General features: G+C 41.8%; 2 protein-coding genes across 4 annotated transcripts; both read left to right on the top strand.

The window, feature by feature from the left end:
• Nucleotides 1–54: 54 nt before the first annotated feature.
• ftsj3 (FtsJ RNA 2'-O-methyltransferase 3) lies at nucleotides 55–9,887 on the top strand. Its single transcript, XM_063892332.1, is given in 22 exon segments — nucleotides 55–265; nucleotides 430–535; nucleotides 1,388–1,434; nucleotides 1,886–1,965; nucleotides 2,113–2,212; nucleotides 2,324–2,518; nucleotides 2,613–2,728; nucleotides 2,875–2,979; nucleotides 3,193–3,293; nucleotides 3,379–3,465; nucleotides 3,579–3,758; nucleotides 3,920–3,936; nucleotides 3,939–4,054; nucleotides 4,513–4,697; nucleotides 4,851–4,962; nucleotides 5,128–5,209; nucleotides 5,358–5,502; nucleotides 7,662–7,771; nucleotides 7,948–8,050; nucleotides 8,688–8,871; nucleotides 9,016–9,110; nucleotides 9,229–9,887. Coding segments are annotated over 22 exon segments (2,604 nt in total). The 5' UTR covers nucleotides 55–198; the 3' UTR covers nucleotides 9,500–9,887.
• A 540-nt stretch (nucleotides 9,888–10,427) lies between these two features.
• On the top strand, nucleotides 10,428–22,790 carry clcc1 (chloride channel CLIC-like 1). Of its 3 annotated transcripts, XM_063891402.1 has the most exons (11): nucleotides 10,428–10,881; nucleotides 10,972–11,079; nucleotides 11,169–11,279; nucleotides 11,420–11,641; nucleotides 12,077–12,217; nucleotides 12,307–12,403; nucleotides 19,878–19,975; nucleotides 20,270–20,416; nucleotides 20,504–21,064; nucleotides 21,177–21,227; nucleotides 22,200–22,790. In XM_063891402.1, exons 1-11 carry the CDS (start codon nucleotides 10,756–10,758, stop codon nucleotides 22,305–22,307), a joined length of 1,770 nt encoding a protein of 589 aa, XP_063747472.1. In that variant the 5' UTR covers nucleotides 10,428–10,755; the 3' UTR covers nucleotides 22,308–22,790. The 3 variants fall into 3 exon arrangements, with proteins under 3 accessions (XP_063747472.1, XP_063747475.1, XP_063747474.1); XM_063891405.1 differs by lacking the exon at nucleotides 21,177–21,227 and having other exon boundaries at nucleotides 10,429–10,881; nucleotides 22,203–22,790; XM_063891404.1 differs by lacking the exon at nucleotides 21,177–21,227 and having other exon boundaries at nucleotides 10,430–10,881.
• The last annotated feature ends 1,332 nt before the right edge of the window (nucleotides 22,791–24,122 follow it).

Here is a 24,122-nt window from a genome sequence, read left to right as displayed (position 1 = left end):
TTTGCGGTATGCACATCAGAGGGCGCCAACGTCCCGTAAACACCCTGAAACAAATCAGTAGAAGAAGAAATACGACCAGTGGTGTGACGTAGATTCTCTGCGCCGAGACATCCGCACGTGTTGTTTTCATGAACGTTTGAGTGCTTTAACTGTGATATTTCTGAGTTACAGTAAAGTGTAAAGAAAACAGCCACAAAGATGGGGAAGAAACTCAAAGTCGGAAAAACCCGAAAGGATAAATTTTACCATCTGGCAAAAGAAACAGGTACAGTAACACTGTTATAAATAAAGCACGTTTTAGACTGTACGCATTGAAGTAGGTATTAGCAGAAGTGCTAACTAACTCGCTAACACTGAAGATAATGTGTGCTGGATTATATTTTTCGTAGGGCCAGCTCTCTGACAACATCTGGTTTTGTATTTTTTCAGGTTATCGCTCCCGTTCTTCCTTTAAGCTAATTCAGCTTAACCGTAAATTCCAGTTTCTCCAGAAAGCCAGAGCTGTCTTGGACCTGTGTGCTGCTCCTGGAGGATGGTGAGCCTGTCAACACTGTTTGAGATTAAAGAAACTATTATTCTGCTAACATGTCAAGGGTTTAAAGCAATGGGCCCCAAACTAGAGATAAAGGGGGATATAAATGAATTATTATTCATGATTTGGGGACACTGGGTCGTGTTCTGTCAGAGACATTAATAAAGTATATTTAACGTGGAAGTATAACCCTCCCCCCCAAAAGCTGTAATTAAGGGTTGTTAATTGTGTTCTTTGGACATTAAGATCACTCTCAACAAGAGCCCTAAAGTCTTAGTACTGTGCAACCTTATAGACGCAGGAAATCATGCTTTCCCCGAACAGTTGTTGTCTATTACTGCTATCAGGCCAAACTGGGGCATAAGATAAGTCTTGACAATATTTAGTATAACCAAATGCCAGTATCAGTTCAGCGTATCAGTCCATTATTATCAATGTATGAATTTTCTTATTGGTTTATGATCAATTCTCGGTTTGGGGGGAGAAAAAAAGAAGACTTACACAGTTTTTAAGAATCAAGTCTTGAGTTTGCACACTTTGTAGAGTTTCTGCACTCAAGAATTTAAACGTGTTAAAATGAATTACCAAAACTGTACAGAAGTTACATGCTGCACTGTTGTCGTCTTTATTCGTGAATTTGAGACACAGTTTCTTCCTGACAGCAAAAATATTTGCCTCGGACATAATACAATGTTTTAATTCAGTATTTTATTATGCTTGGCACACAGTCATTAATAATAATTATAGTATGGTGTTCTGTAGTTTATGCTCTGCCTAGTGGGGTGATTGAGTGAAATGTTTTTTTGTGGATTATAGTTTGCAAAACTCATGATTGTGAGTGTATTGTCCTTGCAGGTTGCAGGTGGCGTCAAAGTTTATGCCTGTATCAAGTCTCGTTATTGGTGAGTATTATGTCACAATTATCTGATAATAAATTGGAGCTGCACCGAATTGCTAAAAACTTCATTCATAATGCTGACATTCAAGATCTTTCTTTTTGTATGTTTTTCCATTTAGTTTAATCCATTATTTCTGTGCAGTTATACAAAAGATTAAGCTTCACCAATAATATTTGATACATTATATTTGTAGAATTTATTCCATTTTATTCAAATTGAGATTTCTATTTATTGTGATAACGTCCTAAAATTTGACGACAAACATTAAAAGGTGATTTTTAAATGCTCAATTGACACTTGGAATATAAATATATATACATTTTATGGAGCTCTAATAAATAGTTCTGTCTTTGTTCAGGCTTTTGTCTGTTGCTTTTTTAAAATCTCATTAATTGGTATTGTATATGGAAACTGTGATAAAAGTAATAAAGTTGGCTTTTTTCTTTTCTGTAAGGTGTTGACCTGGTGCCCATTAGGCCCATTCCCAATGTTGTTACACTGCAAGAAGACATCACCACTGACAAATGCAAACAGGTGAGGCAGCTGCAAACAAACATCAGTGTCCAGGCTGCAAAAACTGATAAACACTAAATCAGCTATTTAAAAGCCCTGCAAATATATATAAAAAACTGGAGATACAACATGGATTTATTGAGTGCGATGTTCTTGTCACACACATAGGCTATAAAAAAGGAACTGCAGACTTGGAAGGTCGACGTCGTGTTGAATGACGGAGCCCCGAATGTGGGAGCCAACTGGCAACATGATGCCTTTTCACAAGGTAGGTGCCACCAAAAAGTAAAAGTTTGACCAATAGTATACCAGTAAGTAACGGATCACATTCATACTGAAATATCTCAAAATCGTGCTCTGTTCTCCGCTTCACCTCCAGCTCATTTGACCCTCATGGCCATGAAGTTGGCCTGCGATTTTCTGAACAAAGGTGGCACCTTCGTCACCAAGGTCTTCCGCTCCAAAGACTACCAGCCGCTGCTCTGGATCTTCCAGCAGTTCTTCAAGAAGGTGCAGGCCACCAAGCCGCAGGCGTCCAGGAACGAGTCCGCTGAGATCTTTGTCGTCTGTCAGGGTCAGTGGCAGCGGATTACAGAACAAAACGTGTCAGATTCCTTAGCCACTTTCGTAGAGTTCATCTGAACTCAACATTTATCTTTTCCTAACAGGTTATCTTGCCCCGGACAAAATCGACAGCAGGTTTTTTGACCCCAAATATGCGTTCAAAGAAGTGGAGGAGCAGGCCAAAACTGTCAGAGATCTGATTCCGGTCAAGAAGGCAAAGGTGTGTACACTCTACAAGACATGGGAATATCAGATGAACATTGATATATCATTTCGATCCAAGTCTAATAGGTGTTTACACATTTGCTATTGTGTTGATAAGGTAGTATTTTTTTGTTTGACTAAGCAGCTGCTCTTTTGTTGCAGGCGGAGGGATACTCAGATGGGGATCTGACACTCTACCACAGTTTCACAGTGACAACCTTCCTGAAAGCAGATAACGCCATAGACTTCCTTAGCAAAGCCAGTGCGGTGAGTTCACTTCCTATAATTTGATATTAAAAAAGACTGATGCTGCCATTTCATAGAAAGTCCTGTTTGATATAAATTGCAAAGCGAAAGGTTTATAAAGGATCCTGTACCCGGACTATTTGAAATTACAGTCTAAAATATAATTTTTGAAATGACTGACTATGTTAAGAAAAAACCCTCAGGAATTTCAGCTCTCACTCTGTCTTCTCTCAGATCACCTTTGACAACCCAGATCTGGAGTTTCACCCGTCCACAACTATTGAGATAAAAGAGTGTCTCCATGACATCAAAGTTTTAGGACGCAAAGAGCTGCGGTAAGTACATTTCTCAGGGCTAGAAATAATAGAGATAAGTATAAGAGATTCAAGGATTAATTTACATCATTTGATCGTCCTTCAGCCTGCTGCTTACCTGGAGGACCAAACTGAGGAAATACCTGGCCAAAAAACTGAAGGGGGACTCCAAACCAATTGACCCGGATATAAAGTAAAGTCTTTACACTTAATTTACCAAAAGCTACAGAAATATTCTCATGTCTTTTTTTTTTTTTTTTGCCAAATTGGGTCATACAAAAAACCTCCTTTTTGCTGTGTTTTTAGTTTAAGTTCTGATGAAGAAAAAGCTGATTTTGATGAAGAACCAGAGAAGAAGAAGAAAAAGAAACCTGTGGAGGAGAAGGACGAGGAGGACGAGGAGGACGATGAGGACAAGGAGGACGAGGAAGAAATGGAGAATAAACTGGCAGAACTGAAAGCTGAGGAGGTGGCTGAGCTCAAACGGTACTACACCTTCTTTCTCCTCGTGATATAATTTAATTCTGCAGTCCTCTGCGAGTACTTGTTGCAATATCTTGCCGTTGATGCAGTTTTATTGGAAACAAATTACATTCGGAACATGGTGTTTAGAAATTTGAGATTTTCTTACTGTCCTGCTTCATCAGGAAGAAGAGGAAGCTGCTGAAGAACGGAGGAAGCAGAGGGAGAGGGTGGAGCTGAAGATGGACCTGCCTGGCGTCTCCATCGCAGAATCCCACGACTCATCCATGTTCTCCCTCAGCACCATCAAGAAGCAAAAGGTAAAGATAATACACCCACACAACAAAGAAACAAACGGGCTGGGATTTAGTGAGTAAAGAGGACATTTTCCCACCATTTTATAAACTTGCCATAACACCGTGACCAAGTACACCGGAACATTTAACAAAAAAACATATTCTACGACTACACTCAACATCTTAAGACTTCGACCTTCAAATGTAGGGGGCCCTGTGCATCTGGCCACTCCAGGGGAGCTTCATCGCAGGGCCAATTTTTGCATCCCAATATTTCTCGGCTTGATCTAATATGTGCAACACTCGGCCAAAAATAGACAAGGCATGTATTGGAGGGATGCTTCTGAAATTGCATCTGGTGGAAGCATCGTTTTTAGTTTTGGTTCAGATATTGTCGCGTCTGTAATGTCGCCTTCCAAAGATTTTAGTGGTGGGGAAAACAAAGAAAGCTAATTCTTTTGCCAATCACATCTCTCCATCAGACACTGGCACATATATCCAAAGGGGACATGCAGCTGGCAGACACTCTGGAAGAAGAAGACGACGACCTCCACCTGTCTGAAGAGAGTGACGATGCGGATGAGATTTCCCTGGCCTCCGATTTAGATGATGAGGACATGGAAGAGGTGGAGCAGAAGCAGAGAGAGCTGGCACCACAGAAAAAGAAGTGAGAAAAGTCATATTGCGTGAACCAAGGCAGTCCACTATTTAAAATGTTGTTCCTGTCATGTATCGTTTATATTATTTACTGTCACAGAAAAAATGTCATTATTTCTTTAGTAGTAGCTCTTTACTTTTGCTTATTTGTGTCTGTTTCCAGAGTAAAGTTTGTTGAAGAAGAGGAGATAGAAGGGCAGGATAGTGCCTTGCTAGTTGAACTAGAGGAAAAGGATGAGAAGAAGGAACGAGAAACCAACCTGTGGTTCAGCAAGGTTGGTCCACTTCCCATAATTTCATATATTTACAATGTTCATGTTATAAAATAATTTCTCAGCTGCCTCTTTGTTCACATAATTACTGATCTCTCTCTGGGTTACCACCTGCAAATATGTGGACTATTGCGTGACCTGTGACCCTGCCAACCTTTTGCACTGTAGGGCATATTCTCTGAGATCAACCTGGAAGGAGACGCAGAAAGCGAGCTCCGACAGACCGAGTGGCTTCAGGACAAACAAAAAAGTAACAGTCTTCTCCGTTTCTCATGAAGTTATTCACACATGTTCATCAAAAGTAGTCAGTAAAACAAAACGAGTATTAGTTAAATTATCTAATATAAAGATCTGAATCAGGCAATATAATAACCATTTTGGGTCTTCTTTTGGAAAAGGCAAAAAGAGGAAAGCTGAAGATGTGCAGGAGGAAGAGGAGGAAGAAGGGACAGCTGCTCTGCCAGAGGAGGAGAAGGCGGGACCTTTAAAAGAAGCGGAAGACGACACTGACAGCGACTCAGATGACAGCTCTGATGATGAAAAGTAAAACCTCATTTACTGTTTATGCTCTTTTCATTTCAAAATCCAGTTTCATTCATACTATTGACTAGGGCTGTTTTCGACTAAGGATTTTCATAGTCGAATCTGATTGGTCAGATTTTGCCGTAGTCGACTGATAGTCGAACCTTTTATTTTTCTCCAGATAGCAGCTAGATCTTTATATTTTTCCGTTTCAAACAAAAGAGCTCAAAAAACATGGTAGGTGTGAAACAAATACCTTTATTTATTTAAAGCCAGATGAACGAAACTGGGCATATTAAACATCACAACAGTTCACATAAAATCGGAACAAAATGGCTTCAAAAACAACAACGTGCCAAAACATGCCTTTATCGCTCAGTTAAGAACCCATTTCTTGGCTTTTAATTCACAGTTTACGGCCAGGAAAACCAGCTTGTTCACGTTGGTCGGGAAAAGTGCGCTCCTTGATTTGTTGGCAATGAAACCCGCTTTGGAAACTATCCTCTCTGAGGGCGTGGAGGTGGAGGGGATGCTGTGAAATCTCCTAGCAGCTCTTGAGAACTTTGGATATCTATCCTCATTTTTCTTCCACCATTCCAGGGGGCCTCCAGTGCATTTAGTGAAGTCCTTCAAATAGGCCTTCATCTCGCTTGTCTCATCCTGTTCCTCCTCATCTTCATCACTGGCCAGCAGCATAGCCATCACAGTGTCCTGTTTTGCAGGATCCACCGTGTCACTTTCCTCCTGGCAAGACCTGTCAGTTAGACTCTCAGCTAGTTCTGCCACCACTGAATACGCCTCATCTCTTTGGTCGTCGGAGAGAAAGGAGAGCTTCTTGAAGCGTGGGTCAAGCACCGCCGCACTGATGTAGACACTTCTTTCCAGCCCTGGCCCTTTAAGCTCCCATCGCCTGTCCATCTCCTCGGACAGCGTAGTCTTGATGATCTTTGTGGTTCGACTGTCGTCCGCATGCACCACCAAATGTGTTTTTTTAATATTCATAAGCATGGGGACAGTGGCAGACAGGGATGCATTATTTTCTTGGGACAAAAGCTCTGTCAGAGTGATCATTGGTTTAAGAACAGCGACAATGTCCTCTGCAGTGCGCCACTGTGATGTGGATAGCTCCAGGTCACGATCGGTCACGATGAGCAACCATGTTTGCTGCGTTGTCATGCACCACAGAAACGATCTTGGTACTTGGAATGTCCCACTCGCAAATTATCTCCGTCAGTTCTCGTGCAATGTGATCGGCTGTGTGACTGTCCAAACTCTCCAGTCGCCAGTCTCCAGTGATGAAATGTGATGTGACGATGAGATATCAGTTGTGAAACTGACAGCTTCACAGTCCTGTATTGCCCTGTATATCTCTGACCGTGTCGATAGATATTTTGTGTGCACGATATCCATCACCGTAGCTCTTGTAGGGACGGTGTAGCCTGGCTCAAGTGTGCGCAAGAGTTCTTTAAATCCCCCACCCTCAACAATGCGCACAGGCCTCATATCAGGTGCCACAAACTCTGCAATCTTTTCAGTAATTCAGTAAAATAATATTTTAATGCCTGTATTGATAAAAGAGTGGTAGAACTGTTTGTTTGTTTGTTTGTAAAGTTAACAAGCCTTACCCGCTTCAAATGATATGCCATGTTGGTTGTCGTCGTGTGATATGCAAGAACCTGCTCACACAACTTACACTTCACTTTCTTCGGGTCATCTTTAACCTTTTCAAAATAGTTCCACACTTTTGATGTCTTTTTAGTAGCCATTGTGAGCCAATAAATTCGTAAACACTAACGGTCCTGTGTGCTGCTCACCTGCGCTCATTTGGATTGCGCAACTGCAGTAGGTGTTATTTATTAATACCGTAATAAGCTAAGACTACCATTTAAACGAACAAATCATTGGAACTCTTTATTAACATAAAATAGACCGATTTTGCATTAAAATAGGCTTTTATATAACAAAAAAAGACATTCTATGTAACAATTAATGCTCGGCAGCCGCTGGCACCCCATATAGTCAGAATGGTATGGTCTTTGTTGTATAACAACATTTTACGAAGGTTCGACTACGAGGTTCATAGTCGAATCAGACCTCATCGAATCGTCGAATATTGGAGGTCAGCCCTACTATTGACAAATGCACGCATAATTAAATGTATATTTTGCTGCTTGTTTCAGGGAGATCACCAAGATGAAGCAGGTCACTAGAGGTGCTGGAGGGATTTCTGGTGGGACGTCTGGAGACGCCAATGAAGACGACTTCCAGGTTGTCCCTGTCGAAAGCATAAGTGAGTATGAGGAGCATTTCTGTTGCAGGTGTTATTTCCAACTACATACATCCTACCTAAATCTACTGAAAACCAGGTTATATGCACAAAATACTTTCTGAATGCAGCCAGTGAAATGTATTTAGCTTTCTGTTTTTTGCAACTTTATTAATGGTTTTGGCTTCTGTGTTCCTCAGGTAAGAAAGCCAGGATTCTTGATGCAGAGGGCCTGGCCCTGGGCTGTCAGATCGCTACATCCAAGAAGCGAGCCAGGGACCTGGTGGATGGCTCCTTCCACAGGTGTGTGTGTGTGTGTGTGTGTGTGTGTGTGTGTGTGTGTGTGTGTGTGTGTGTGTGTGTGTGTGTGTGTGTGTGTGTGTGTGTGTGTGTGTGTGTGTGTGTGTGTGTGTGTGTGTGTGTGTGTGTGTGTGTGTGTGTGTGTGTGTGTGTGTGTGTGTGTGTGTGTGTGTGTGTGTGTGTGTGTGTGTGTGTGTGTGTGTGTGTGTGTGTGTGTGTGTGTGTGTGCGTGCTCACTTCTCAACTGGTTTAAATTGTCTCACAAATCTTACAGTATTTATTTAAAGTAAAAGGCTGAAAACATTCTATATTTTCTTATTGTCAACACATCCAATAAAAGCAAAATCAATTGATCATACCATCAAAAAAAGCCTCTGTTGCCCAAGCTTGATACTAAGGTATACCTAAGTTTAGGGTCTTTAGGGTTAAGTGTCAAATAAATAAAAAATAGGAAGGGCATTTACAGAAATGTAATATCTGCCTGATGTATTATTTGAAAATAATGTAATTTCCATTTCCTGACGAATCTGTTACCAGGTGCAACATGCATTAAGTATACACATCCCTATTTGTTTTTGAAACCAGAATATATGTTTAATACGGTATGTCCATACAGCAAGCTGATTGTTTGTTCTTACAGGTTTGCTAGCTCTGAGCAGCAGTGGGATGTACCGGAGTGGTTCCTTGTTGACGAAAAGAAACACAGGAAGAAGCCGACACCTGTCACCAAAGAGATGGTGGAGGAGTTCAAACAGAAGTGGAAGGAGATCGATGCCCGACCCATCAAAAAAGTTGCTGAGGCGAAGGCCAGGAAGAAGAGGAGGGTAAGAAGATGATCAGACATAAAACAGGATCATGATTGAAACCATTTCAACTGCTAGATCTGTTTTAAGACAAACGAAAATAGCCAAAACCTTTTTTACTTTAATGAACTTCAAAATAATTCTGTGATTCTCTGATATTTCCAGATGCTGAAGAAGATGGATCAGTTTAAGAAGAAAGCAGAGGCAGTCGTGAACACAGTCGACATCTCTGAGAGGGAGAAGAATGCTCAGCTGAAGAGGTATGAAAGCCTGTATTTCAGAAGGAGATTCCTTGAAAGGAAAGATATCGCTTCATACTGGAACATTTGTAATATAACATACATTGAAAAACGTTTTTTTTGTTTCTGCTTTCTTCAGTATCTACAAAAAAGCAGGCCTGGGGAAGGAGAAGAGAGAGGTAACATACGTTGTCAGCAAAAAGGGAGCTGGCAAGAAGGTGAGACGGCCCTCCGGCGTCAAGGGAACTTTCAAAGTGGTGGACAGTCGCATGAAGAAGGACATGCGAGGGATGCAGAGGAAGGAACAACGAGCCAATGGGGGCAAAGCAAAAGGAGGCAAAGGAAGGGGTGGCCAAGCCAAGGGTGGCAGAGGAGGGATGAAGGGGGGTAAGGGGCGAAAAGGAAGATAGATCTGAACCTGTAGCGCTCTGATTAAACATTGCCTGCGTCTCATGTTGCAGGTGAACATTTAAGGCAAAGTTGCTGCCACAGTTTGGGCTCCAGTATCATGTGCAGAGACCAAAATGAGTTTTGGTCATTCCATGCGTGCGTTTAGCATCGTTTACTGAGTTTCCTGAAATCCCTCGTTATGTTCTGTGGGTTCATAAGTACTGGTTTTCTGTGTACGTCTTTTCTAAGATGTAGACTTTCAAACGACATGAACAGAGTGGTATCATGGAATAGCTAAACTGTAAATGGTTGGAAATCAAGTAAAATATAATCATTCTCAATAAATGTTGCTATTAATGTAAATATAATAAACACATTTTTGCAATAAAGGTTTTGTTGAATCTTTAATTCCGAGGTTGTCATCATTGTGCTGGTTTTTGTAAATTGGTGTGAGTCAAATGACATCAGTTATAAACTAAAGCGGTTTTATCACTTTCAAACTGTAAAAGAGCATACAAATGCACCAGCAAGGGCCTCGTGTGATCACGTTTTGGTGTGACCTGCATTTACAGTGTAGGTATGAAGCCATTCAGTGACAGATTTTAAATTTGAAATCAATTTAATTCCTTTACTTAATTTAGTACAGCTTTATTTGACTAAGAATAGACACAATTAAAATAGTTTAACTATTTGCGCATGTTGTGCTATTTGAAAATGAAAATAATGTAATAAAACACACTTTGAATTATTCCTTACTCCTTTATTCACACCTTAAACTCGACTCTTATATATTTAAGTAGGCCTTCATTTTGTTTGTTATACCTGTGCACTTTTACTTTAGTATTATTTTAATGCAGGATCTTTCTTGAGTATCACATTGTCGTTCGCCCTCTTTTCTCAAGCACTACATTTCCCATGATCCTTTGCAACGAACGTAGGATCCGTCAGATGGTCCTACCGCGTAAAGCGGCTCTGTAGTATGGCAGCTTGTAGCTGTAGCCTAGCTGTTATGGTGTTGTTAGAGTAGAGAGGATTAAATATTCATCTTTTTATAGCTTTCGGGTATTGAAGTTGTTTCTTAGCTCAGTTTGAGTCGCTGGGTCTGAATGTTCAAAGCCGTTTTGTTTACCATTCGCTTGTTAAGTATAGTATTTATTCACTTTAGCTTGAGCACAGATGGTAAAGTTAGCCACTTGCGTTTGTTTTCACTTTCCAGGAAGTCTTGCTGGATATTCTATCAGATAAATAGTTAACAGATACCCTCCTCTGTGCCAGGATGCTCCTCGTGGTACTGGTTGTCAGCCTGTTTCTGTCTGGCTCTGCACAGGATGCTGATTGGCTAGACCCTTATGATATGCTCAACTACGATGCAAGCACCAAAACGATGAGGGAGCCTGCAGAGGTTGGTTGATGCTTATTGTTAAACACTGGCTTGAATGCCCTTTAGCTCTTTTTATATTGTGACCGTTAATATTTGAGTGTGTTTGTATAGTCTGCAAACTATGACAATGTGCCAACCAAGAGGAGAGAGTTTACTCGGGACTCCAATCAGGAGGAGCTGACGTCGTGCAACTCACAAGTGGTGGATCTGAAGAAACAGGTTGGTGGTCAGAGTGTTAGCATGTGTTAAGCAATTATAAATCAGTCACTGTGCTAAGTGTAACAGAAAAAAAACATCCTTTCATTCAGATTGAAGAACTGAAGAAGAAAATATCGGTCATATCACAGCAGCCTACATGCAATCCAGTTTTCAAACGATTCCTCACCAGACTCCGGAAGGAAATACGACGAGTTGGTGTGGTAGGTGGTCATTTCAAATGTTAAAGCTGTGTCATGTGGCTTTAAAAATGCTTTTGCCAATGTTAAATTGAACCATACTTTTTTTTTGCAATCATCATGTGGCCCATTTGAAAAAGCTACTTGTCCCTGTTTCTCCCCAGCCAAGTGACTCAACAGAAGTCTTTTATGATGCCAACATCAGACTCTCCACCCAAGCCATGACAGAGATTGAGGCTCTCCTGGAGGGGGAAGACAGCTGGAGAACGGGAGCTCTGGACAACGCCATCAGTCAGATACTGGTGGATCTCAGACCACATGACTACGAGGCATGGAAGTGGCGTTTTGAAGATAGCTTTGGTGTGGAGCTTGACACAGTATTAAAGGTAAACTCATTCATTAAGCTGAAATCTTTGTTTAGAGTTAAAAATCCTTTAGTCATGTGCTACCTAAAAAATAGTCACTTGTTTTTTTGCATGTGTATTAAGAGATATTTGAGCATGTGTTCCAAACTTGAGTTACTGGCTGATGTCGCAATAGAATTAATTCTGTCTGGTATCCGAGTACTTTTAAAATCCCAAAAACCTTTCCTCTAATAGAACATGTTGAATGACAATGCAATAAGAAATTTCTATGTACCCGTTTGTTTTTTATTCTACTTGACAATGTAAAATGTAGCTTTCAAACAATGCAAACAGTCTATATCCAACAGGCTAAGGTGTCCCACTTATGTAAATGTTTCTAAAATGCTTTAGTTACATATTTTTTGATTATTTTCCCCATTGTTTGTAACTAGTCGTGCTGTACTCTGTTTATTCCAGATGGGCCTCTTTGTACTGGTGATTGTGGCCATTATATGCACTCAGCTGTGGTCCACGGTGTCCTGGTTCATGCAGTTCAAACGACTGTTCGCTGTCTGCTTCCTCGTCAGTATTGTCTGGAACTGGCTCTATCTGTACAAGGTGAAGTTTCGTTGCCCCTGTTAAGCTGCCATTCTGTGCCTTTTTTTTCCCGGCAGGTTTGTAATTCTGCAGGGGTTTTTTTCTTACAGATTGCCTTTGCTGACCACCAAAGAAACCAAGTGAAGATGGAGAACTATGAGAAGTGCACTGGATTGAAGAAGTTTGACTGGAGTGACAGCTTGAAAGGTGATCAATCTTGTGCATCTTATTTAACACATTTGAAAATGTATTGCTTTCATAAATGTAAATGTAAATGTACTTTATTTATACAGCCCTTTACAACAATCCTTTCGGAGTACCAAAGTGCTTTACATAGTGTAACAATAAAAAGACAGAAATAAAAACAATTTAAAAACAATAAAAACAGTGAGAGCAATAAAATACAGCAAAGTCAAATAAAATAAAATAAGATAAAAGCGCCATCGTTCTACTGGGTATTAAAAGCCATCCTAAATAAGTAGGTTTTTAGCCTGGATTTAAAAAGGCCCGGGTCCGAGATGAGACGCATCTCGGTGGGGAGCTTGTTCCAGAGCCTGGGAGCAGCGACGGAAAAGGCTCGGTCACCCCAGTGTTTATATTTTGATCTGGGCGCTTCCAGTACAAGTTGATTTGTCGACCTCAACGCTCTACCTGGATCTCGGATGGTTAAAAGTTCGGATAAATATAATGGGGCAAGGCCATGAAGAGCTTTAAAAACAAACATTATAAGTTCTTATCAATTCTAGAAAGGACAGGAAGCCAATGAAGGGAGTTAAGAACAGGGGTAATGTGCACACGTCTGTGAGTGTTGGTTAAAAGACGTGCCGCGGCATTTTGCACGAGTTGGAGGCGACTGAGGGAGGACTGAGAGAGGCCAACATAAAGTGCGTTACAATAATCTAGCCGTGAACTAATTAAAGCATGAATGGCTTTCTCGAGGTCGTGGCGGCTTAAAAACATTTTAACTTTAGCTAAAAGACGCAGCTGGAAAAAACTGGTCCTGACAACATTACTGATTTGTTTGTCGAACTTGAGATGACTGTCAAAAGTTACACCAAGATTTCTGACAGTTGAACTGAGCTTTGGAGACAGGGTGCCAAAGTCGGCTGACGCAGTATCTCCAAACACAATACATTCAGTTTTTTCATCATTTAAGTTAAGAAAATTTTGAGCCAACCACTGCTTAATATCAGCAATACAGTCAAATAAAGAACAATGTGCACTGTTACTGTTTGGCTTCACTGGCAGATAGATTTGCAGGTCGTCTGCATAACAGTGAAAGGAAAGGTTGTGCCTGGCTATAATTGACCCCAGTGGTAACATGTACAAAGAAAAAAGGATAGGGCCAAGAATAGATCCTTGTGGGACTCCACAAGAGAGAGGAGCACTGGAAGAGGACAGGTCACCAACCATAACAGAGAAAGTCCTACTGGACAAATAAGATGTAAACCACTTCAACCCGGTGCCGTGGATGCCAACATAATTTTTTAGACGTGACAGGAGGACTGCATGGTCCACCGTGTCGAAGGCTGCTGTCAGATCAAGCAGCACTAAGATAACGGGGCACTTGGTATCCACAGACAGAGCAATATCGTTGTGCACCTTTAACAGTGCAGACTCAGTACTGTGGCGAGACCTAAACCCAGATTGGAACTTCTCGAGTACGGAGTTGTCATCCAAAAAGGACTGTAATTGTATAAAAACAGTTTTTTCTAAAACCTTAGAAAGAAAGGGCAGATTGGAGACAGGTCTAAAATTTGATAACACAGAGGGGTCAAGATTAGGCTTTTTAAGAAGGGGCCTGACCACAGCATGTTTAAAAGCATCTGGAACAGTTCCTAATCTAAGGCAGGAGTTGATAAAAACCAGGAGACTAGGCCCCACAGTATTAAAAACCCATTTTCAGCACTTTGGCAGGGACAGTATCCAATGGGCAATTTGTAGATTTCATGGATTTCATTATGTCACCAAGAGAAAAAAGGGAAACCAACTCAAACTGTTCAACACAGCAGAATGAGCTGGGGCAACGAGCAGATCATTGTTAGTATTCATGGTGACACTCTTACTGATATATTTTCTGGACAGAATCCACATTTTCCCCAAATGTGAAGGGAAAAACTCAAAGTGGCCATGGGGAACACAGTCCCTTAGAAGTGCATGGGTTTCCCCAAAAGCATTTAAATTTATCAAATAACACCTTTGGGGCTGTGACTGCTGGAAGGGAAAAAATATTAAAAGGGCCCGGATTTTTTCTTCACCCACCAAATCTTATAATTTAGGAGGGGCCCGTCCCCTTTAAAATTTGCCGAGACACATCATTTTTTCCCCCTTCCCTCTGCGTTCCGCCTGCCCCCAAAAGTTTCCTAGTGGCCCCGGGGGGTGTCGTTCAACCCCCGGTTTCCCTTTGGTTTTAAAAAGGGGTTTTTAAACCCGGTTTTCCCGGGCCCCCTTTGGGGGGCGGCGGCATTGCATTGGGGCCCTGCAAGAGCCCATGTTTATCAGTTCCCATTGTTTTTTTTAAAATTTAAATTTGCTTTAAAATTTTTAAACCCTTTCCCGAATAACCCTTACATACGTGAAAAATATTTTTTTAAATAAAATAAAATTTTAGCTGACAGAAGGGAGCCTTGCGCCTATCCCCGTCTATGGTGCCTGTGAAATTTGCTAAAGGGAAAGAGTTGCGTCGCTAACCTTTAAAATTTTTCCTTCCCTACAAATTTTGGGGGCAAAAGTTGCCACCCCTTTTTTTACCCTGCCGCAGAGTATTTTTAAGGTAGGTTGTTAGTCCGCCAAAAATTTTGGGGGCCCTTGGTTTTCTAGTTAGAAAATTAAAAAATTTTAGCACCAATGGACTTTTGTATGGGGAAAAGGCCCCGAGGGGCCGGGTGCCATGCCAAAGGGGGCAGGGTGCCCCGACAGGGGAAGGCCCCCCACGAGGGGCAAGGACAGGGTTTTCCCGGGTCAACTTCCCCAAAAAAGCCCAAAAAGAAAATACAAAGAGGGTAAGGGGTTTAAATTGGTTCCATGCCCCACCGAAGGGAGGGGAGGGGTCCCTGGGTTTCGTATGGGCAAAAAATCTCGTAATTTAAGCTTGAAGGGCCCTCGGAAAATTACCGGGGTTGGGGCGCATAAAGTCCACTTGGGGGCCCCCCCTTTTTCAAAGCCAAAAAATGTGCGTGATTTTTTAAAGGACCGGGAGGCTACCCAAAAAGAGGCAAAAAATAAAAGAAAACGCACTGAAAACAACGTTCTGGTGCTTCAGGGTTGCAAAAAAAAAGAAGCCCCTACCATTGCGAGCGCTTTTTGCCCGCGCCAAGAAATGTTTTCAGAGCTTTTGTTGCCGGGTTGCCCCCAAATTTAAAAAATATTCCCTTGTCAAAACACAATCGGGAAAACGAATTGGGGGTGGCAAATGATGTCCCCAAAACCCCTGATGGGAAAAAATTCAGCCGTTCTGTTTTTCCCTTTTTAATCGAGAGGGGACAGATGGTTTTAAAAATTCGCCCCTGTTAACTTTTTGCGATAAAAGAGGACAGTTTGGGACTATTGGGGAGGAATTTTTTTTTTTGCAAAAAACTGCCCCCGGGAACTTAAAACCGGGTAGAAATAATTTTTAAAACCCTGGACATTTTTTTTACGGGCCCCTATTCCCTTTGGGGAAGGGGGTGGTTGCAATTTTGCAGCGTGGGGGCCCGAGCCATGAGTGGGAGCAAAATGGCTGTTTGCGCATGTAAGGAGGGGGTCCGGGGGGGGAATTTGACCCACTGCCCGATTCAAGAGGGGGCTCCGCCTCCAAAAAAACTCAGTGGAGCTCCCGTGGGGGGTGTTTGATGTCGTTGTCAAAACCGGGCAACTTCATAAAAAGAAACGCATTGGATTCACGGGCCGGGTTTTTTAACCCCATGCCATGAAGGGGGTGGGAAACCCAGCCTTTTTTCCAGAGGGGCGTTGGCCCGGGCTCGCGGCGCTGGGCTGCCTGTGTTTGAAATCCCGGAGCATCACGGTTTTTGTGCGAAAGCATTTGATCTGGCCCTTTCCCCAATTTTTTAAAATAGTTTTGGTTAACGCTGGCGTCCTCACAGAGGGGTTTTGGGGAGAGCTGAACAAGGTTTGAAAAGAAGGCCAAAGGGGGGTGCAAACAAGGGAGTCTACGGGCTCGACCATTTTTGGAAAAAAAAATTTAAAGGGATGCCCAGTGGGGGAGAGCAATAATTGGGGGATGTTTCCCTTTATTTTTAAAAACCCTGACGCCTGCCCTCCAAAAACTTTTAAATTTGGGATTTTAGGGAACTTTGGGGCGTCAATTCGCAAAGTTTCACCGTTCGGAAGAAATGGCGTGTGCCCCAAAATGGGTCCTGCCCCATTCAAAGGGCGATTCATCAGTGGGTCCCAATCTGACGGTGTGGGAAAAGGATTTCGTTGAGATTCCACAATTTTGGGCAGGGAGCATATTTACGACACACAGCCCCTTTTTAAATTTTGGATAAGTTGCCCGACAGTTTTCCCCAGCTTGCCCCCCCCCCGCAATGAGGTTTTCTTTTGCCCTTTCCAAAACCCCAACCCGTGTGGGGAAGGGGGTTTTTCTACCCCTGGCGTACAAAGAATAAGACAGGGCAGGCTTGAAACCAGGAATGGGCATGAGGGTGTCTCTGTCTACCATTTGCCACAAAAGACAGGCTGTTGGGGCTTCCCCACGCCCCGAAATCACACTGACCCGGTAGGCCCAATTCTCCCTTTTTTTCAAATGGTTTAAACCCCGGCGGGGGAGGCCCCCCCTGTTTAAGGGGAAACCTGGGTTTTCTCCCTGCTTTTTTTCCTCTCCCCGCTTTTTCCCCAAACTCTCTGTCTTACAGCGGGGAATTTGGGGCAGGTTTGCCCCGGTGGGGGTTTTAAAAACCCTGCCCCCCCCCGCATTTTTGGCTGCCTTGGTCTTCCCTTTGTTGGTTTTTGGGGTTTTTCCGGGGTTGTTGGGTTTGGTTCCTTGGTGTTGTTTTGGTACAACCCCCAACGACTTTTCATGACATTTTTTTGTTACTTTTTCCCCAAACTGATTGGGACAACCCCTTTATTATTCTTTATTTTTTTTAAAAAATCTTTTTTTTTTAATTTTTTTTAAATTTAAATTTTTAAAATTTTTTATTAAAAAATCTGCGTGGGCCCCTCTTTCCCTGTTTATGCATTGAGCTATCCCTGTAAAAACCAAATTTTTCACGCCACGCGAGGACAACAGGGGCCCCGGGTTGTTTTCGTCCCCAAAAGGGGGTCCCGGGGCAAAAACCCTTTAAAAACCCCCGGTTTAGAAGTTTTCGCCCCCCAAAAGGGGGATTTGTCCAAAACCCCGCCCGGGGGTTTAAAGGGGGAGAAAAAGGGCAGGACAGGAGGGGAAGCCTTTTGTTCATGGCAAAGAACGAAGTCCGGAAAACAGCAGAAAAAATTTATCGGGCCGGGAGGGGGTGTGATCCGCCCTGACGGGTGGATCAAGAAAGGGTTTTTGGGGCGGGTTGGGGGGCCTCATTTTTTTAAAAAAACAAGGGGGGTTTTTCGGAATTTCAGTCTAAATTTTCTTTGAGGGAAAATGAGAGCCAAATGAAATTAAAAAAGATCCCCTTTTGCCCAAGGGTGGGCTTTTTTTATCCCCATTGGAAAATTTAAAATTAAAAAGTGCCTTGGGTTTTAAAAAAAGTGGGAAAAATTTTTTGATGGGCAACAACGGAAAATTAAAAACCCCCCAGTCAGGAGCTTGTCTTTTTTGGGGGGTATAGCCGAATCCGAGAACTTTGTTAAAACCCATTTTTTTCAGGTCGACTTTGACCAATCACCCAAAAAGGCTTGCAAATCCACAAAAACAATTTTCATTTTAAACCCCAGGGGTATGGACCGGGGGGAAAACCCCCATTTAAAACTGTCATTGAACACAGCAGCAAGCCCCCCCCCTCGCCCCGACACTCGCGGGGAGCTGAAGAAAGAACAGCTGGGTGGGAGGAGCTCAGAAAATGCGCTGTTTTCACCTGGTTTCAGCCAGGTTTCCGTCAACAGGAGGAAATCCAAGGAATGCGAAGTAAAAAAGTCATTTAAGATAAAAGTCTTGTTCACGACCGATCTGGTGTTGATGAGAGCCATGCGGACCAAACGCCGATCCGTCTGTTGGGAGGCCCGGTTGACAAGACGGAGATTCTCCAGCGCGCAGCCCCGTCTGCGGATTCTCACGTGTCGGCGGCAGGGAAGTGGGTGCCCGGCCTCCGGTACGGCTGGCAGCAGCCATCGGTAGGAGTAATCCACGGAGCCTCGGATGCCATAGCCGGCGCCGTCCTTAGAGGGACCAAACAGCGGATGGCGAGCACTGTACGTGGAGGACAAGGCCAGGTGAGCTTTCAGCCGGCGTATTACTCCACCTCTCTTTCCCCGTCTTCTGCGACGGCTGTTGCGTGGTAACCGCACAGGTAGACGCCATAGGTAAGAGGGTAAAGACGCCAGGACAGGTGGCAGTGGCTTTGTCTGGTCGTTAAAATCCTGGATCGGTGGTCTATCCACAGAATCGTGGATTTTTAGGAGACTCAGGCGATCATACACCAGTAGCGATGACACTTTGTGGGATAAAAGCGATAAAAACAGGACAATACACATAAAAGGCAGCAGAGGTAGACGGCCAGCCACACACAACGGCGCCATCTTTGTCCCAGCAATAACATGAATAATGATAGTGTCCATGCTTCTTGTTAAACTCAAGATGTAATGACGGTATTAGTTCTTAAACAACTTAGAAATTTCATTAAAGGCCACCGAGGCCATTCATGGAATGATTTGAAATAATGAAATGAGGTACCGTCAGGTGAGTATCTTTTAAACTGATGTTTGACAGTAGATTTTGTCGACAGGATGCTCTAGTACAGGGATGTCAAACTCTTATTTCATCGCCGGCCACATTAGCATTATGGTTGCACTCAAAGGGCCGGTTTTAACTTTAAGACAATATAAATATACATATATAATATATATCAAATAATGTATTATGTTACATTATTGCTAGGTGATGGCGGAAGTTTTCCTCCTGCCTTCACAAACTTTACACACGTATTTACAAGTATTTATCGTCTGAATATAGAGAAAAAAAATTCATAAGCTGCAAGTCAAGACCTCATATCTTTCTCAAATCACAAAAGTGTAAATAACCGTAATGCAAGTTTTATTTAAAAACATAAATCCATGTGTGTCTCTGAATGAGCTGTAGCGACATCGGACTGACTCTAACAGAGTGGGTAATTCTGTGAGGATCAGCCGTCTGTCGGTTCTGGTTCCGGGGTTTCTTTTCTCGGTTGCTGAAGCAGACTTTGCTCCGTGTTTGGTGTCGCTGTGCGGCTGTCACTAAAGCTCTGTCACACTGCTTCTCGACATTGACTGAAGTCGCTTCAGTGCGCATGTCACAAAACAAGATAAATTGTGGGACATGTAGTTTATGGGCAACGACCTTCTGTAAAGCGGCGTGTAGCCATATAACAAACATATTATATTCTTTGAAAACTCTCGCGGGCCCCATAAAATAAATTTACGGGCCGGATTTGGCCCGCGGGCGTTGAGTTTGACACCTATGTACCAACATTTAAAGAAAGAAGCTAGAGGCCACTGAATTGAATTTCAGTTGATTTCTTAGCTAAATGTACTGTCTTCAATTGTTTTTCTACAGAATTCTTTAGAAGCACTTTGACTCTTCAAGATGACCCCTGTAAGAAATACTATGAAGTCCTCCTGGTCAACCCCATTCTGCTCGTACCTCCAACCAAGGTATTTCACTATAATAGCATGAATGTGTTTCCAGTCTAAGTACAGACCTTGTAACAATAACTGATGCTTTTATTTTGATACATCAACCCACAAAAAAGGTGGTGAAATGTTGCAGTGTTGTTTTAAGGCAAACATTGAGGAATAATATAGCATTTAAATCTGTCTAATAAATGTATTTAACCTATTTAACAATCAAGAGTCCTCCCTAACTATACAACTTGAAAATGGTATTGGTTTAGAAAAAATCTATGTTTTTGTGGAAATGGAACACAGAAAGTTGTCCTCTCTGTTTAGGCGATTGCAGTTACCATCACGACCGTCATCACGGAGCCGCTGAAGCATGTCGGGCAGGGTATCAGTGAGTTTCTTGTTGCCCTCCTCAAAGATCTTCCGATTACCCTGCAGATCCCAGTTCTCCTCACCATCGTGCTTGCCATCGTTGTAAGGAGTGTTGATAAATCGATGACCCTCATAAATGAAATTGGACAATGCTTCTCAATACTGATATATATTAAATTGAATCTACAGGTATGCATGTATGGAGGTGTGCAGGCAGTCTTCCAGTATGGCATCGCTGCTCCTTTCCGCCGACCTCGCAGGGATCCACCTCCTCCACAGCTGGGGCATCAGCAGCAGCCTCGAATCCAGGAGATAGAGGGCTGCGACTACTTAGCAGGCGGGGACGCACCACAACGTGCCCCAAGGCTCCGAGATGCTGCTATTGCTGATCGCGGGAACCAGCTTCGTCAGAGGCGGCCCCACAGACCCAGGGAGGAGCCAGCCATAGAGGTTGTGGAAACACTTCACGCTGTCGAGCCTCCCTACAGCGAGGACGAGGTAGATATTGCGCAGCGTGAGCCGGAGCAGATTGTCTCTGCTGAGTCGGAAAACCAGTCGGAGACACAAGAGGAGCTCGAAGAAGAGAGTGCTAGCGATGTTACTGCTAACACGACCAAAACAGAATCTAAACCTGCAAAACCTAAACCTCTGAAAGGGAATGAAGTGCCTCCTCCAGAGATACTCAGCAAAGACAGTGCAGCAGCTCGATCTCAGCCAGAAGGAAGACCGCCCGCACAGACCGATGTCCAGGTGAGAAGTTTTAGACTACCTGAAAATAAATGAAATTTAAAATGTCTGTCTTTAGTCTTGAAATACTGCTTTCTAACCCTCAAAGTACCGTGTTTATTTTTCAATGCTTCAGCTTTGCCCATGCAAAAATGGGATGGTGAATATTCACATGCGACATAAATTGGTAAATAAGCATTTCCTAACTAGTTCGTATTTTAATTCCTCACTTTCATGTTTTTGTGCTTTTAGGATACATATTGAGTTTTTCTCGTGCTTGTGAATGTGTTTAGCCATTAGCCTTTGGATACAACCTATGGCTTCATTTGTATGTCCTATGTTTTTGCTGCCACACCATACCTCCTACTCATAATCTACTCAGTGAAGTGGAATTTAACCAAGATGCCATGACTTAATGATTCATTCATTTGATAATATCCAAAATCTCAAGAAATGAATATTTCTTTCATATCTCTATGACCAGACTTATTCTACTCTTACTTTAGATGGACATCAACATATGTTATTTTATTCTTAGTGATAAAATGTTCAAATAAGTACATTGACTTAATGATTTTTTTATTGCCATCTGAAGCATGTAGCAGCACATAACATAACTCTTAGTCAGTTTAGCTTATGGGTTTTCAAAATCTGAGACTGTGACATACATTCAGGCTACATACAAGAAAGGTCTGTCCATAGTAAAATTACTGTATCTCTAAAATACCTCTTAATCCAATCAAAATACATTGAAAACTAACTGAATGTATTCTGTTCAAACTGTAAAGCCTCCTAAGGCACATTTTGTGATGCATTAGGCTATATAAATAAACTTTGATTGATTGACCATAATGTTTTTCCTTTTTACTTACTGAGTCTTTGTTAACAGTTTGGAGGATCCCTCCAAAAATGGCGTCCCACTTTGAAAACTTCTGGTTTAGACATTTTAGGGATTCAAACCAGTATTAGGCTTGATTCCTGTGCAAGTCAGTTGCTTTATTAACCCTGTAGACATATAGTGGCCACTGTGTTGGAATCAACATTAGCAAAACACTCATAATTAATTATACTTTTTCTTTATGAATGTCTTATTTGCACATCTTTATTTAAACATGTCACTTTTTTGTGTAATATATTTCTGATGTTTATCTCATCACAGCAGGACCTGCAGGCCCCAGCAGAGGACAGGCTCGCCACTGTCTCGCTGACGCACATTGAAACCTTTGGAGTTCCTGTTCAGGAGACGTCTCCAACACTAGCCGAGTAGGCAGTTTCTGAGCAGGAAGATTAACATGTCCGGTGCTTTTTGCCAGACTGTGATGCAAAGGACAGTTGAGATGTACAGGCATTGTTAAAATGTGCATGAATAACATTTCGACTGTAACCCAATCAGGGAGTCAGTCCAGTGTTGCCAACTTAGTTCATATTTCTGCCGTGGAGCCAAAGGAAGGTATCTTTCCCTGAGTGCAGATACCAATACTGTTTGATGAATCTGTTAATTATTTCAGGGTTATTATTTCATCTGATGTATTTATTCAGTTTGAAAGAGCAACATCTTTCACCAATTGCACAGCAGCTATAGGCTTAAACAGGTATCAGGGAAACGCATATGTTGAAAATCAGTATTGTTCATTTGATCTGTTGTTCAATATTACCCATGGACAGGGACTTACAAGCTAGGTTTTCCTAGTTTCAGTATAATGACAATACAGACTGTTTTGATTATTAAAATGAATGCTCGAAATATAAATGAAGATTTTGGAACTTATAAGGGAGAAAAACTTTTTCCTTTTGTGAAAACAAAAGAAAATAGTTGTGATTTTTTAATGTTTTGTATGAGGGCTTGAAAAGGTAATGTTGAAGTCAGTTTTTATGGGCAGCAGTGCTTATTCAGTAAAAGTGGTAATTATATATTTCATAAACCAAGTTGTACATTTCAAAATCATTGATATAAAGTATTGAATCAATAAAAAAATGGAATAGTCAGGCAAGAATAGTGTTTTAAAAAAAGGAAATGGGCAGCAAGACTTAATCAGTCCGTCTCTCAGCAGATTGTTAGACTTTCAGGCCCAACCTTTACTGTTGCTTTTACTTGTTTGATTGTAGGCAGCTTTTTGCAGCAAAAAGGTTCTGAAAAAGCTATTGCTATGTTGCCACCAAATTGCAGACTAGCAAATATCTGGTCAATAAATTAAATTTCATAGATTAAATGTCTGCAATTTCCCTCAATAGTTAGTGTAAAGCAATACTAAACGAAATGGAGTATGGACTTACTCTACTATGCTGGACACAAACACAACTGTACATTAATGATAATGTTGCTTCATGTCTGCTGACTATATGAATATGCTAAAATCTTTTCTACCTTAACTTTATAAGGTGATCATATATCCATGTTGTGTGTGCAGTTTATTTTCACGGCCCGCAAATGGCAAAAGAAAAGCAAATCTGTAGATTAAATAAAGTGAGCTCTATAAATATGATTTCCTTCAGGTTTTTAATTTCATTAATGGCAAATTATTGATAGGCATAAAAATTATGTTAGAATTTTGTCTCGCTAGTGTGGACTTACTCAGCTTTAATCAATTAAAAAAAGAGGTTAGGCAATTTGACTTACATCTGTTGTTTTTACTTATGTGAAAACCCCATCTGAGGGGTGTTTTGTTTTTGAGAAATGACCTAGGATTGGATCACAACAGTGATTTTCACATAGAGGAAAGGGCTGCATCATTGTGGACACACTGAGGTCATTATATTGGTATTTCTCTTTTTTTGCACCCATGGGGAAAGTTTCTTGCCATAATTAAAAACACTTGGTAGATACAGGCGGATTCCTACGAATGAGGAGTAGGGCCACGACGAGAGAACAATTTTGGGAACTAACCAAAGTAAAACATAAATATGAGTTATGACTTTTCTCAGAATTCTTAGGTTAAAATCAGAACTCGATTTTTTTCCCCTCATGTGGTCCTAATCCTCTTCCGTAGATTCCAGTTTTTTGGGGGGGGGCTCAATATATTAAAACATGACTACTGTTAAGCCAAGATAATGTCTGGGTTTTCCCCACCAGCATGCTATTCCT

Source organism: Eleginops maclovinus, chromosome 9 (assembly GCF_036324505.1).
Source record: "Eleginops maclovinus isolate JMC-PN-2008 ecotype Puerto Natales chromosome 9, JC_Emac_rtc_rv5, whole genome shotgun sequence".
NCBI lineage: Eukaryota > Metazoa > Chordata > Actinopteri > Perciformes > Eleginopidae > Eleginops > Eleginops maclovinus.
The sequence above is the reverse complement of the archived record's forward strand: the minus strand, read 5'-3'. Positions and strand labels throughout refer to the sequence as shown.

Excerpts from the sequence above, each read along its gene's own strand:
- clcc1 (XM_063891402.1), top strand. The coding sequence starts at position 10,756 with ATGCTCCTCGTGGTACTGGTTGTCAGCCTGTTTCTGTCTGGCTCTGCA. Across the intron at positions 11,080-11,168 it reads TGGTGGATCTGAAGAAACAG|ATTGAAGAACTGAAGAAGAA; the intron begins GTTGGTGGTCAG and ends CCTTTCATTCAG. Across the intron at positions 11,280-11,419 it reads AAATACGACGAGTTGGTGTG|CCAAGTGACTCAACAGAAGT; the intron begins GTAGGTGGTCAT and ends GTTTCTCCCCAG.